The sequence below is a fragment of the Taudactylus pleione genome, unplaced genomic scaffold, assembly GCF_031769625.1.
Source record: "Taudactylus pleione unplaced genomic scaffold, aTauple2 ptg002275l, whole genome shotgun sequence".
Classification (NCBI taxonomy): Eukaryota; Metazoa; Chordata; class Amphibia; order Anura; family Myobatrachidae; genus Taudactylus; species Taudactylus pleione.
The window spans coordinates 104,005-121,346 of NW_028286666.1; the positions used below are offsets into that span (position 1 = coordinate 104,005).

General features: G+C 39.1%; 1 protein-coding gene across 1 annotated transcript in view; it reads left to right on the forward strand.

Annotated features, from left to right (window-relative positions):
- The window catches only part of WDR54 (WD repeat domain 54), an 83,029-nt gene extending 66,176 nt beyond the window's left edge, over window positions 1-16,853 (forward strand). The window contains exons 8-10 of the mRNA XM_088466014.1: window positions 852-1,014; window positions 15,784-15,858; window positions 15,942-16,853. Coding sequence (XP_088322140.1) covers window positions 852-1,014; window positions 15,784-15,858; window positions 15,942-16,073 — 370 coding nt within the window. The 3' untranslated portion in view covers window positions 16,074-16,853. The remainder of the gene's footprint in view (window positions 1-851; window positions 1,015-15,783; window positions 15,859-15,941) is intronic.
- Window positions 16,854-17,342: the final 489 nt, after the last annotated feature.

Here is a 17,342-nt window from a genome sequence, read left to right on the forward strand (position 1 = left end):
GTGTTGCAGTGCTATGATTGGCCCTCCGGTTGGTCTATTCCTGTGAATGTTGTAGTGCTATGATTGGCTCTCAGGTTGGTCTATTCCTGTGAGTGTTGCAGTGCTATGATTGGCTCTCAGGTTGGTCTATTCCTGTGAGTGTTGCAGTGCTGTGATTGGCTCTCAGGTTGGTCTATTCCTGTGAGTGTTGCAGTGCTGTGATTGGCTCTCAGGTCGGTCTATTCCTGTGAGTGTTGCAGTGCTATGATTGGCTCTCAGGTCGGTCTATTCCTGTGAGTGTTGTAGTGCTTTGATTGGCTCTCAGGTTGGTCTATTCCTGTGAGTGTTGTAGTGCTTTGATTGGCCCTCTGTTCGGTCTATTCCTGTGAGTATTACAGTGCTGTGATTGGCTCTCAGGTTGGTCTATTCCTGTGAGTGTTGCAGTGCTGTGATTGGCTCTCAGGTTGGTCTATTCCTTTGAGTCTTCTAATGTTACTGTATATAATTATTATTGATACTGTTATTACCGCTACATTGCATTTTTTTTGACCATTTCCTCTTTCTTTGGCCGCTATATGTGACCATAGAGATGGGGACAGTCACATGAAGATGAGCAGATTATTAGCCCTGACATGTTACAGCTTAATCAATGAGCCTTGGAGTCATTTCAGCTTCATTATGTGCTTCTGATTGGCCAAAGTGCCCGTGCTCTATATAAGCGCCATGTATACAGAGCCTTGGGCAATGGTCAGGAATGAGGTGATGGAGCCAGAAATGGGCAGATTTCATGAACTTTATAACTTTTATATCCTCTTTCTGTAAATTTGCCATTAGTCAGGCATTTCTCCTCACCCCCCCCTTATGTTCTGCAGCGTCACCTGCTCCTCGGTGAAGCTGTGGGACGGGATGGTTGCCGCAGCCTATGGGAGTGGACAGATCCGGTTGTATGATGCCGCCACTGGGGATATAACTGCAGAGCTTGATGCCCATGCCAGGTGGATCTACACTCTGGACATAGCTCCAGAATCTGGCAGAGTATGTTCCCGTTCCTGTGTGCATCGATACTCTGTACATGGGTGATGTATGTGTGTACCTGTATGTAGCATCTCTCCTGTATCTGTATGTATCATCATTCCTGTATCTGTATGTATCATCACTCCTGTATCTGTATGTATCATCACTCCTCTATCTGTATGTATCATCACTCCTGTATCTGTATGTATCATCACTACTGTATCTGTATGTATCATCTCTCCTGTATCTGTATGTATCATCACTCCTGTATCTGTATGTATCATCACTCCTCTATCTGTATGTATCATCTCTCCTGTATCTGTATGTAGCATCACTCCTGTATCTGTATGTGTCATCACTCCTGTATCTGTATGTGTCATCACTCCTGTATCTGTATGTATCATCACTCCTGTATCTGTATGTATCATCACTCCTGTATCTGTATGTAGCATCACTCCTGTATCTGTATGTGTCATCACTCCTGTATCTGTATGTATCATCACTCCTGTATCTGTATGTATCATCACTCCTGTATCTGTATGTAGCATCACTCCTGTATCTGTATGTATCATCACTCCTGTATCATCACTCCTGTATCTGTATGTATCATCACTCCTGTATCTGTATGTATCATCACTCCTGTATCATCACTTCTGTATCTGTATGTATCATCACTCCTGTATCTGTATGTATCATCACTCCTGTATCTGTATGTAGCATCACTCCTGTATCTGTATGTATCATCACTCCTGTATCTGTATGTATCATCACTCCTGTATCTGTATGTAGCATCACTCCTGTATCTGTATGTATCATCACTCCTGTATCTGTATGTATCATCACTCATGTATCTGTATGTATCATCACTCCTGTATCTGTGTGTATCATCACTCCTGTATCTGCATGTATCATCACTCCTGTATCTGTATGTAGCATCACTCCTGTATCTGTATGTATCATCACTCCTGTATCTGTATGTATCATCACTCCTGTATCTGTGTGTATCTGTATGTATCATCACTCCTGTATCTGTATGTAGCATCACTCCTGTATCTGTATGTATCATCACTCCTGTATCTGTATGTGTCATCACTCCTGTATCTGTATGTATCATCACTCCTGTATATGTATGTATCATCACTCCTGTATCTGTATGTATCATCACTCCTGTATCTGTATGTAGCATCACTCCTGTATCTGTATGTGTCATCACTCCTGTATCTGTATGTATCATCACTCCTGTATCTGTATGTAGCATCACTCCTGTATCTGTATGTGTCATCACTCCTGTATCTGTATGTATCATCACTCCTGTATATGTGTGTTTCTGTATGTATCATCACTACTGTATCTGTATGTATCATCACTCCTGTATATGTATGTAGCATCTCTCCTGTATCTGTATGTAGCATCTCTCCTGTATCTGTATGTATCATCACTCCTGTATCTGTATGTATCATCACTCCTGTATCTGTGTGTAGCATCACTCCTGTATCTGTATGTAGCATCTCTCCTGTATCTGTATGTAGCATCACTCCTGTATCTGTATGTAGCATCTCTCCTGTATCTGTATGTATCATCACTCCTGTATCTGTATGTATCATCACTCCTGTATCTGTGTGTAGCATCACTCCTGTATCTGTGTGTATCTGTATGTGTCATCACTCCTGTATCTGTATGTATCATCACTCCTGTATCTGTATGTAGCATCACTCCTGTATATGTATGTATCATCACTCCTGTATCTGTATGTATCATCACTCCTGTATCTGTATGTATCATCACTCCTGTATCTGTATGTATCATCACTCCTGTATCTGTATGTATCATCACTACTGTATCTGTATGTATCATCACTCCTGTATATGTATGTATCATCACTCCTGTATATGTATGTATCATCACTCCTGTATCTGTATGTGTCATCACTCCTGTATCTGTATGTGTCATCACTCCTGTATCTGTATGTATCATAACTCCTGTATCTGTATGTAGCATCACTCCTGTATCTGTATGTGTCATCACTCCTGTATCTGTATGTGTCATCACTCCTGTATCTGTATGTATCATAACTCCTGTATATGTATGTATCATCACTCCTGTATATGTATGTATCATCACTACTGTATCTGTGTGTATCTGTATGTATCATCACTCCTGTATCTGTATGTATCATCACTCCTGTATATGTATGTATCATCACTACTGTATCTGTGTGTATCTGTATGTATCATCACTCCTGTATCTGTATGTATCATCACTCCTGTATATGTATGTATCATCACTCCTGTATCTGTGTGTATCATCACTCCTGTATCTGTATGTATCATCACTCCTGTATATGTATGTATCATCACTCCTGTATCTGTATGTATCATCACTCCTGTATATGTATGTATCATCACTACTGTATCTGTGTGTATCTGTATGTATCATCACTCCTGTATCTGTATGTATCATCACTCCTGTATCTGTGTGTATCTGTATGTATCATCACTCCTGTATCTGTATGTATCATCACTCCTGTATATGTATGTATCATCACTCCTCTATCTGTATGTATCATCACTCCGCTATCTGTATGTATCATCACTCCTGTATCTGTATGTGTCATCACTCCTGTATCTGTATGTATCATCACTACTCTATCTGTATGTATCATCACTCCTGTATCTGTATGTATCATCACTCCTGTATCTGTATGTATCATCACTCCTGTATCTGTATGTGTCATCACTCCTGTATCTGTATGTTATGTATCATCACTGCTGTATCTGTATGTATCATCACTCCTGTATCTGTGTGTATCTGTATGTATCATCACTCCTGTATCTGTATGTAGCATCACTCCTGTATCTGTATGTAGCATCACTCCCGTATCTGTATGTAGCATCACTCCTGTATCTGTATGTATCATCACTCCTGTATCTGTATGTATCATCACTCCTGTATTTGTATGTATCATCACTCCTGTATCTGTATGTAGCATCACTCCCGTATCTGTATGTAGCATCACTCCTGTATCTGTATGTAGCATCACTCCCGTATCTGTATGTAGCATCACTCCTGTATCTGTATGTATCATCACTCCTGTATCTGTATGTATCATCACTCCTGTATTTGTATGTATCATCACTCCTGTATCTGTATGTAGCATCACTCCCGTATCTGTATGTAGCATCACTCCCGTATCTGTATGTAGCATCACTCCTGTATCTGTATGTATCATCACTCCTGTATCTGTATGTATCATCACTCCTGTATTTGTATGTATCATCACTCCTGTATCTGTATGTAGCATCACTCCCGTATCTGTATGTGTCATCACTCCTGTATCTGTATCTGTATGTATCATCACTCCTGTATCTGTATGTATCATCACTCCTGTATCTGTATGTATCATCACTCCTGTATCTGTATGTATCATCACTCCTGTACCTGTATGTATCATCCCTCCTGTATCTGTATGTGTCATCACTCCTGTATCTGTATGTATCATTCCTCCTGTATCTGTATGTGTCATCACTCCTGTATCTGTATGTATCATCACTCCTGTATCTGTATGTATCATCACTCCTGTATCTGTATGTATCATCACTCCTGTATCTGTATGTATTTTCACTCCTGTATCATCACTCCTGTATCTGTATGTATCATCACTCCTGTACCTGTATGTATCATCACTCCTGTATCTGTATGTATCATCACTCCTGTATCTGTATGTGTCATCACTCCTGTATCATCACTCCTGTATCATCACTCCTGTATCTGTATGTATCATCACTCCTGTATCTGTGTGTATCTGTATGTATCATCACTCCCGTATCTGTATGTATCATCACTACTGTATCTGTATGTATCATCACTCCTCTATCTGTATGTTATGTATCATCACTCCTGTATATGTATGTATCATCACTCCTGTATCTGTATGTATCATCACTCCTCTATCTGTATGTATCATCACTCCTGTATATGTATGTATCATCACTCCTGTATCTGTATGTATCATCACTCCTGTATATGTATGTATCATCACTCCTGTATATGTATGTATCATCACTCCTGTATCTGTGTGTATCTGTATGTATCATCACTCCTGTATCTGTATGTATCATCACTCCTGTATCTGTATGTATCATCACTCCTGTATCTGTATGTATCATCACTCCTGTATCTGTATGTATCATCACTCCTGTATCTGTATGTATCATCACTCCTGTATCTGTATGTATCATCACTCCTGTATCTGTATGTATCATCACTCCTGTATCTGTATGTATCATCACTCCTGTATCTGTATGTTATGTATCATCACTCCTGTATCTGTATGTATCATCTCTCCTGTATCTGTATGTAGCATCACTTCTGTATCTGTATGTATCATCACTCCTGTATCTGTATGTGTCATCACTCCTGTATCTGTATGTATCATCACTCCTGTATCTGTATGTATCATCACTCCTGTATCTGTATGTATCATCTCTCCTGTATCTGTATGTATCATCACTCCTGTATCTGTATCTGTATGTATCATCACTCCTGTATCTGTATGTGTCATCACTCCTGTATCTGTATGTATCATCACTCCTGTATCTGTATGTAGCATCACTTCTGTATCTGTATGTATCATCACTCCTGTATCTGTATGTATCATCACTCCTGTATCTGTATGTTATGTATCATCACTCCTGTATCTGTATGTATCATCACTCCTGTATCTGTATGTATCATCACTCCTCTATCTGTATGTATCATCTCTCCTGTATCTGTATGTAGCATCACTTCTGTATCTGTATGTATCATCACTCCTGTATCTGTATGTGTCATCACTCCTGTATCTGTATGTATCTGTATGTGTCATCACTCCTGTATCTGTATGTATCATCACTCCTGTACCTGTATGTATCATCACTCCTGTATCTGTATGTATCATCACTCCTGTATCTGTATGTATCATCACTCCTCTATCTGTATGTATCATCACTCCTGTATCTGTATGTATCATCACTCCTGTATCTGTATGTAGCATCACTCCTGTATCTGTATGTTATGTATCATCACTCCTGTATCTGTATGTTATGTATCATCACTCCTGTATCTGTATGTATCATCACTCCTGTACCTGTATGTATCATCACTCCTGTATCTGTATGTATCATCACTCCTGTATCTGTATGTGTGATCACTCCTGTATCTGTATGTATGATCACTCCTGTATCTGTATGTATCATCACTCCTGTATCTGTATGTAGCATCACTCCTGTATCTGTATGTATCATCACTCCTGTATCTGTATGTTATGTATCATCACTCCTGTATCTGTATGTAGCATCACTCCTGTATCTGTATGTGTCATCACTCCTGTATCTGTATGTTATGTATCATCACTCCTGTATCTGTATGTATCATCTCTCCTGTATCTGTATGTGTCATCTCTCCTGTATCTGTATGTAGCATCACTCCTGTATCTGTATGTTATGTATCATCACTCCTGTATCTGTATGTAGCATCACTCCTGTATCTGTATGTGTCATCACTCCTGTATCTGTATGTTATGTATCGTCACTCCTGTATCTGTATGTATCATCTCTCCTGTATCTGTATGTGTCATCTCTCCTGTATCTGTATGTAGCATCACTCCTGTATCTGTATGTTATGTATCATCACTCCTGTATCTGTATGTAGCATCACTCCTGTATCTGTATGTGTCATCACTCCTGTATCTGTATGTATCATCACTCCTGTATCTGTATGTATCATCACTACTGTATCTGTGTGTAGCATCACTCCTGTATCTGTGTGTATCATCACTCCTCTATCTGTATGTGTCATCACTCCTGTATCTGTATGTATCATCACTCCTGTATCTGTATGTATCATCACTCCTGTATCTGTATGTATCATCACTCCTGTGTCTGTATGTATCATCACTCCTGTATATGTATGTATCATCACTCCTGTATATGTATGTATCATCACTCCTGTATCTGTATGTAGCATCACTCCTGTATCTGTATGTATCATCACTCCTGTATCTGTATGTATCATCACTCCTCTATCTGTATGTATCATCACTCCTGTATCTGTTAGTTATGTATCATCACTCCTGTATATGTATGTATCATCACTCCTGTATATGTATGTATCATCACTCCTGTATCTGTGTGTATCTGTATGTATCATCACTACTGTATCTGTGTGTAGCATCACTCCTGTATCTGTGTGTATCTGTATGTATCATCACTCCTGTATCTGTATGTATCATCACTCCTGTATCTGTATGTGTCATCACTCCTGTATCTGTATGTAGCATCACTCCTGTATCTGTATGTATCATCACTCCTGTATCTGTATGTATCATCACTCCTGTATATGTATGTATCATCACTCCTGTATCTGTATGTATCATCACTCCTGTATCTGTATGTATCATCACTCCTGTATATGTATGTATCATCACTCCTGTATATGTATGTATCATCACTCCTGTATATGCATGTGTCATCACTCCTGTATCTGCGTGTATCATCACTCCTGTATCTGTGTGTATCATCACTCCTGTATCTGTGTGTATCATCACTCCTGTATCTGTATGTATCATCACTCCTGTATCTGCATGTATCATCACTCCTGTATCTGCGTGTATCATCACTCCTGTATCTGTGTGTATCATCACTCCTGTATCTGTATGTGTCATCACTCCTGTACCTGTATGTATCATCACTCCTGTATCTGTATGTATCATCACTCCTGTATCTGTATGTATCATCACTCCTGTATCTGTATGTATCATCACTCCTGTATCTGTGTGTATCATCACTCCTGTATCTGTATGTAGCATCACTCCTTTATCTGTATGTAGCATCACTCCTGTATCTGTATGTGTCATCACTCCTGTATATGTATGTATCATCACTCCTGTATATGTATGTATCATCACTCCTGTATCTGTATGTATCACCTCTCCTGTATCTGTATGTATCATCACTCCTGTATCTGTATGTATCATCACTCCTGTATCTGTATGTATCATCACTCCTGTATATGTATGTATCATCACTCCTGTATCTGTATGTTATGTATCATCACTCCTGTATCATCACTCCTGTATCTGTATGTATCATCACTCCTGTATCTGTATGTATCATCACTCCTGTATCTGTATGTATCATCACTCCTCTATCTGTATGTATCATCACTCCTGTATCTGTATGTATCATCACTCCTGTATCTGTATGTATCATCACTCCTGTATCTGTATGTATCATCACTCCTGTATCTGTATGTATCATCACTCCTGTATATGTATGTATCATCACTCCTGTATCTGTATGTATCATCACTCCTGTATCTGTATGTGTCATCACTCCTGTATCTGTATGTATCATCACTCCTGTATCTGTATGTATCATCACTCCTGTATCTGTATGTATCATCACTCCTCTATCTGTATGTATCATCACTCCTCTATCTGTATGTATCATCACTCCTGTATATGTATGTATCATCACTCCTGTATCTGTATGTATCATCACTCCTGTATCTGTATGTATCATCACTCCTGTATCTGTATGTATCATCACTCCTGTATCTGTATGTATCATCACTCCTGTATCTGTATGTATCATCACTCCTGTATCTGTATGTATCATCACTCCTGTATCTGTATGTATCATCACTCCTGTATCTGTATGTATCATCACTCCTGTATCTGTATGTATCATCACTCCTGTATCTGTATGTGTCATCACTCCTGTACCTGTATGTATCATCACTCCTGTATCTGTATGTTATGTATCATCACTCCTGTATCTGTACCTGTATGTATCATCACTCCTGTATCTGTATGTGTCATCACTCCTGTATCTGTATGTATCATCTCTCCTGTATCTGTATGTATCATCACTCCTGTATCTGTATGTATCATCACTCCTGTATCTGTATGTATCATCACTCCTGTATATGTATGTATCATCACTCCTGTATCTGTATGTTATGTATCATCACTCCTGTATCTGTATGTATCATCACTCCTGTATCTGTATGTGTCATCACTCCTGTATCTGTATGTATCATCACTCCTGTATCTGTATGTATCATCACTCCTGTATCTGTATGTATCATCACTCCTCTATCTGTATGTATCATCACTCCTCTATCTGTATGTATCATCACTCCTGTATATGTATGTATCATCACTCCTGTATCTGTATGTATCATCACTCCTGTATCTGTATGTATCATCACTCCTGTATCTGTATGTATCATCACTCCTGTATATGTATGTATCATCACTCCTGTATCTGTATGTATCATCACTCCTGTATCTGTATGTGTCATCACTCCTGTATCTGTATGTATCATCACTCCTGTATATGTATGTATCATCACTCCTGTATCTGTATGTATCATCACTCCTCTATCTGTATGTATCATCACTCCTCTATCTGTATGTATCATCACTCCTGTATCTGTATGTATCATCACTCCTGTATATGTATGTATCATCACTCCTGTATCTGTATGTATCATCACTCCTGTATCTGTATGTATCATCTCTCCTGTATCTGTATGTATCATCACTCCTGTATCTGTATGTATCATCACTCCTGTATCTGTATGTATCATCACTCCTGTATCTGTATGTATCATCACTCCTGTATCTGTATGTATCATCACTCCTGTATATGTATGTATCATCACTCCTGTATCTGTATGTATCATCACTCCTGTATCTGTATGTGTCATCACTCCTGTACCTGTATGTATCATCACTCCTGTATCTGTATGTATCATCACTCCTGTATCTGTATGTATCATCACTCCTGTATCTGTATGTGTCATCACTCCTGTACCTGTATGTATCATCACTCCTGTATCTGTATGTATCATCACTCCTGTATCTGTACCTGTATGTATCATCACTCCTGTATCTGTATGTGTCATCACTCCTGTATCTGTATCTGTATGTAGCATCACTCCTGTATATGTATGTATCATCACTCCTGTATCTGTATGTAGCATCACTTCTGTATCTGTATGTATCATCACTACTGTATCTGTATGTGTCATCACTCCTGTATCTGTATATGTATGTATCATCACTCCTGTATCTGTATGTATCATCACTACTGTATCTGTATGTATCATCACTCCTGTATCTGTATGTGTCATCACTCCTGTATCTGTATGTGTCATCACTCCTGTATATGTATGTAGCATCACTTCTGTATCTGTATGTATCATCACTTCTGTATCTGTATGTATCATCACTACTGTATCTGTATGTATCATCACTACTGTATCTGTATGTATCATCACTCCTGTATCTGTATGTGTCATCACTCCTGTATCTGTATCTGTATGTAGCATCACTCCTGTATATGTATGTAGCATCACTTCTGTATCTGTATGTGTCATCACTCCTGTATCTGTATCTGTATGTAGCATCACTCCTGTATATGTATGTATCATCACTCCTGTATCTGTATGTAGCATCACTTCTGTATCTGTATGTAGCATCACTCCTGTATCTGTATGTATCATCTCTCCTGTATCTGTATGTATCATCACTCCTGTATATGTATGTATCATCACTCCTGTATATGTATGTATCATCACTCCTGTATCTGTATCTGTATGTATCATCACTCCTGTATCTGTATGTGTCATCACTCCTGTATCTGTATGTATCATCACTCCTGTATCTGTATGTATCATCTCTCCTGTATCTGTATGTATCATCACTCCTGTATCTGTATGTAGCATCACTTCTGTATCTGTATGTAGCATCACTACTGTATCTGTATGTAGCATCACTCCTGTATATGTATGTAGCATCACTTCTGTATCTGTATGTGTCATCACTCCTGTATCTGTATCTGTATGTAGCATCACTCCTGTATCTGTATGTAGCATCACTCCTGTATCTGTATGTATCATCACTCCTGTATCTGTATGTATCATCACTCCTGTATCTGTATGTATCATCACTCCTGTATCTGTATGTATCATCACTCCTGTATCTGTATGTATCATCACTCCTGTATCTGTATGTATCATCACTCCTGTATCTGTATGTATCATCACTCCTGTATCTGTATGTATCATCACTCCTGTATCTGTATGTGTCATCACTCCTGTACCTGTATGTATCATCACTCCTGTATCTGTATGTGTCATCACTCCTGTATCTGTACCTGTATGTATCATCACTCCTGTATCTGTATGTGTCATCACTCCTGTATCTGTATGTATCATCTCTCCTGTATCTGTATGTATCATCACTCCTGTATCTGTATGTATCATCACTCCTGTATCTGTATGTATCATCACTCCTGTATCTGTATGTATCATCACTCCTGTATATGTATGTATCATCACTCCTGTATCTGTATGTTATGTATCATCACTCCTGTATCTGTATGTATCATCACTCCTGTATCTGTATGTGTCATCACTCCTGTATCTGTATGTATCATCACTCCTGTATCTGTATGTATCATCACTCCTGTATCTGTATGTATCATCACTCCTCTATCTGTATGTATCATCACTCCTCTATCTGTATGTATCATCACTCCTGTATCTGTATGTATCATCACTCCTGTATCTGTATGTATCATCACTCCTGTATCTGTATGTATCATCACTCCTGTATCTGTATGTATCATCACTCCTGTATCTGTATGTATCATCACTCCTGTATCTGTATGTGTCATCACTCCTGTATCTGTATGTATCATCACTCCTGTATATGTATGTATCATCACTCCTGTATCTGTATGTAGCATCACTCCTGTATCTGTATGTATCATCACTCCTGTATCTGTATGTATCATCACTCCTCTATCTGTATGTATCATCACTCCTCTATCTGTATGTATCATCACTCCTCTATCTGTATGTATCATCACTCCTGTATCTGTATGTATCATCACTCCTGTATCTGTATGTATCATCACTCCTGTATCTGTATGTATCATCACTCCTGTATCTGTATGTATCATCACTCCTGTATCTGTATGTATCATCACTCCTGTATCTGTATGTATCATCACTCCTGTATATGTATGTATCATCACTCCTGTATCTGTATGTATCATCACTCCTGTATCTGTATGTATCATCACTCCTGTATCTGTATGTGTCATCACTCCTGTACCTGTATGTATCATCACTCCTGTATCTGTATGTGTCATCACTCCTGTACCTGTATGTATCATCACTCCTGTATCTGTATGTTATGTATCATCACTCCTGTATCTGTACCTGTATGTATCATCACTCCTGTATCTGTATGTGTCATCACTCCTGTATCTGTATGTATCATCTCTCCTGTATCTGTATGTATCATCACTCCTGTATCTGTATGTATCATCACTCCTGTATCTGTATGTATCATCACTCCTGTATCTGTATGTGTCATCACTCCTGTACCTGTATGTATCATCACTCCTGTATCTGTATGTATCATCACTCCTGTATCTGTACCTGTATGTATCATCACTCCTGTATCTGTATGTGTCATCACTCCTGTATCTGTATCTGTATGTAGCATCACTCCTGTATATGTATGTATCATCACTCCTGTATCTGTATGTAGCATCACTTCTGTATCTGTATGTATCATCACTACTGTATCTGTATGTATCATCACTCCTGTATCTGTATGTATCATCACTCCTGTATCTGTATGTATCATCACTCCTGTATCTGTATGTATCATCACTCCTGTATCTGTATGTAGCATCACTCCTGTATCTGTATGTGTCATCACTCCTGTATCTGTATGTATCATCACTACTGTATCTGTATGTATCTGTATGTGTCATCACTCCTGTATCTGTATGTGTCATCACTCCTGTATCTGTATGTATCATCACTACTGTATCTGTATGTATCATCACTTCTGTATCTGTATGTATCATCACTACTGTATCTGTATGTATCATCACTCCTGTATCTGTATCTGTATGTAGCATCACTCCTGTATATGTATGTAGCATCACTTCTGTATCTGTATGTGTCATCACTCCTGTATCTGTATCTGTATGTAGCATCACTCCTGTATATGTATGTAGCATCACTTCTGTATCTGTATGTGTCATCACTCCTGTATCTGTATCTGTATGTAGCATCACTCCTGTATATGTATGTATCATCACTCCTGTATCTGTATGTAGCATCACTCCTGTATCTGTATGTATCATCACTCCTGTATATGTATGTATCATCTCTCCTGTATCTGTATGTATCATCACTCCTGTATCTGTATCTGTATGTATCATCACTCCTGTATCTGTATGTGTCATCACTCCTGTATCTGTATGTGTCATCACTTCTGTATCTGTATGTATCATCACTCCTGTATCTATATGTATCATCTCTCCTGTATCTGTATGTATCATCACTCCTGTATATGTATGTATCATCACTCCTGTATATGTATGTATCATCACTCCTGTATCTGTATCTGTATGTATCATCACTCCTGTATCTGTATGTGTCATCACTCCTGTATCTGTATGTATCATCACTCCTGTATCTGTATGTATCATCACTCCTGTATCTGTATGTATCATCTCTCCTGTATCTGTATGTATCATCACTCCTGTATCTGTATGTAGCATCACTTCTGTATCTGTATGTATCATCACTACTGTATCTGTATGTAGCATCACTCCTGTATATGTATGTAGCATCACTTCTGTATCTGTATGTGTCATCACTCCTGTATCTGTATCTGTATGTAGCATCACTCCTGTATCTGTATGTAGCATCACTCCTGTATCTGTATGTATCATCACTCCTGTATCTGTATGTATCATCACTCCTGTATCTGTATGTATCATCACTCCTGTATCTGTATGTATCATCACTCCTCTATCTGTATGTGTCATCACTCCTGTATCTGTATGTGTCATCACTCCTGTATCTGTATGTATCATCTCTCCTGTATCTGTATCTGTATGTATCATCACTCCTGTATCTGTATGTATCATCACTCCTGTATCTGTATGTAGCATCACTCCTGTATCTGTATGTGTCATCACTCCTGTATCTGTATGTGTCATCACTCCTGTATCTGTATGTAGCATCACTCCTGTATCTGTATGTTATGTGTCATCACTCCTGTATCTGTATGTTATGTGTCATCACTCCTGTATCTGTATCTGTATGTATCATCACTCCTGTATATGTATGTATCATCACTCCTGTATCTGTATGTATGATCACTCCTGTATCTGTATGTGTCATCACTCCTGTATCTGTATGTAGCATCACTCCTGTATCTGTATGTATCATCACTCCTGTATCTGTATGTATCATCACTCCTGTATCTGTATGTATCATCACTCCTGTATCTGTATGTAGCATCACTCCTGTATCTGTATGTATCATCACTCCTGTATCTGTATGTAGCATCACTCCTGTATCTGTATGTGTCATCACTCCTGTATATGTATGTATCATCACTCCTGTATCTGTATGTAGCATCACTCCTGTATCTGTATGTAGCATCACTCCTGTATCTGTATGTAGCATCACTCCTGTATCTGTATGTAGCATCACTCCTGTATCTGTATGTGTCATCACTCCTGTATCTGTATGTATCATCACTCCTGTATCTGTATGTAGCATCACTCCTGTATCTGTATGTAGCATCACTCCTGTATCTGTATGTTATGTGTCATCACTCCTGTATCTGTATGTTATGTGTCATCACTCCTGTATCTGTATCTGTATGTATCATCACTCCTGTATATGTATGTATCATCACTCCTGTATCTGTATGTATGATCACTCCTGTATCTGTATGTGTCATCACTCCTGTATCTGTATGTAGCATCACTCCTGTATCTGTATGTATCATCACTCCTGTATCTGTATGTATCATCACTCCTGTATCTGTATGTATCATCACTCCTGTATCTGTATGTAGCATCACTCCTGTATCTGTATGTATCATCACTCCTGTATCTGTATGTGTCATCACTCCTGTATCTGTATGTATCATCACTCCTGTATCTGTATGTATCATCACTCCTGTATCTGTATGTGTCATCACTCCTGTATCTGTATGTATCATCACTCCTGTATCTGTATGTATCATCTTTCCTGTATCTGTATGTATCATCTCTCCTGTATCTGTATGTAGCATCACTCCTGTATCTGTATGTGTCATCACTCCTGTATCTGTATGTAGCATCACTCCTGTATCTGTATGTAGCATCACTCCTGTATCTGTATGTAGCATCACTCCTGTATCTGTATGTATCATCACTCCTGTATCTGTATGTATCATCTTTCCTGTATCTGTATGTATCATCTCTCCTGTATCTGTATGTAGCATCACTCCTGTATCTGTATGTAGCATCACTCCTGTATCTGTATGTGTCATCACTCCTGTATCTGTATGTATCATCTTTCCTGTATCTGTATGTATCATCACTCCTGTATCTGTATGTAGCATCACTCCTGTATCTGTATGTAGCATCACTCCTGTATCTGTATGTAGCATCACTCCTGTATCTGTATGTATCATCACTCCTGTATCTGTATGTATCATCTTTCCTGTATCTGTATGTATCATCTCTCCTGTATCTGTATGTAGCATCACTCCTGTATCTGTATGTAGCATCACTCCTGTATCTGTATGTGTCATCACTCCTGTATCTGTATGTATCATCTTTCCTGTATCTGTATGTATCATCACTCCTGTATCTGTATGTAGCATCACTCCTGTATCTGTATGTATCATCACTCTGTACTTTATTCCTGCAGTTGCTGTCTGGGGCAGAGGATTCGTTTGTGCAGATCTGGCAGTTGAGTCGCTGCACAGAGTCGGACACCATTGAGGTGAGTTCTCGTTACTGTGCTCGTACTGGTTATTGTATCTGACATTTCCTTGTTCTAGTCACCTGGTCATTCCTTGTATACAGGTACAACACCGTCACTCGGAGTGTGTGACAGACACCCAGATATGTGGGGCACGATTCTGCGACCCTCAGGGAACCTCCTTCGCTGTGACTGGCTATGATCTGAGTGAAATTATTCGATACATCCAGGTCTGAGTCCCATAGACTTTTGCGTGTATAGGAAGGATTACTGGGTGGCCATGGAGGACACTGAGCTGTAACTGGAGCACCTGGAGTCACAACATGTGGGCACTGACCATATTCATGCTGTTACCATCAGAACATTGATCGGCTAGAGGCTATACCAGCTCTGGAGCCTCCTGGAATAGATAGACTTAGAACATGTAGACACTGACCATATTCTAATTCACATTCATATGAGCCACCTGCAGTAAAGAGGACATCTAGAATTGCAGGACTATGAGCCACCCGGGATAGAGATGACCTCTATGATTACAGAACAATGAGCCACCTGCGATAGAGAGAACATCTAGGATGACAGGACTATGATCCACCTAGGATAAAGATAACATCTAAAATTACAGAACATTGAGCCACCTGGAGTAGAGAGAACATCTAGGATTACAGGATAGAACATCTAGGATGACAGGACTATGATCCACCTGAGATAGATAGGACATCTACACACCGGACATACAGTATTCCTATTTAGGTTCACAGCATTTACGATTACTGACTATCAGATATGTGCATTTATAATGAATACACAGTTCTAACGCGCTGTCATAAATGCTGCTGGTAAGTGGGGTTGTCAGTCCCAATAATAATCAAAAAAGACCAGCGCTACAAAAAAATCTGAAGTGATGGACGGTTTAATTCACTAAAATCTGCAAGAAAATATCTCGTATAATGTTTGTGTAAAAACGACATACTAGTGTATAGACATATAGAAAATAAATAAGAATTAAAATAATATGAATCCACTAAAATGCGCTCCTGTATTACTGGTATTGAAATTAGGGCTCTCGCCTCAGGGTGTATTTAGTGGCATAACATTACCAATAGATGGCTTAAATAGCTTTCAGGAAGTCCTCTGCCATCCAACGATGTATGGGCTGAAGCACAATCCACAAGGTGTCATCCAAAGCTGCAAAGACTTCCAAGAGGAGAAGAAAGAGTCCAGCACACGTCCAACAGGTCCTAGGAGTGCGGATAAAGGGTAAAAAGTCTCAACGCGTTTCGCTGAGCAATTGCCATAGGAAGCTGAGCGGGGATAATCATTGGGATGATGTGCCAAAATGCGCACCTGTAATCTCAGTGATATATATGCCTATATTACTACCATCTCTCCACCGGGCTACGTATATACTATATATGCAGTGTATTTATGTACGGTGTCAGTGAGGGGAAATCAAATTCTAATCATGATTTTTTTTTTTAGATCATTGGCCAATATGTGAGAGT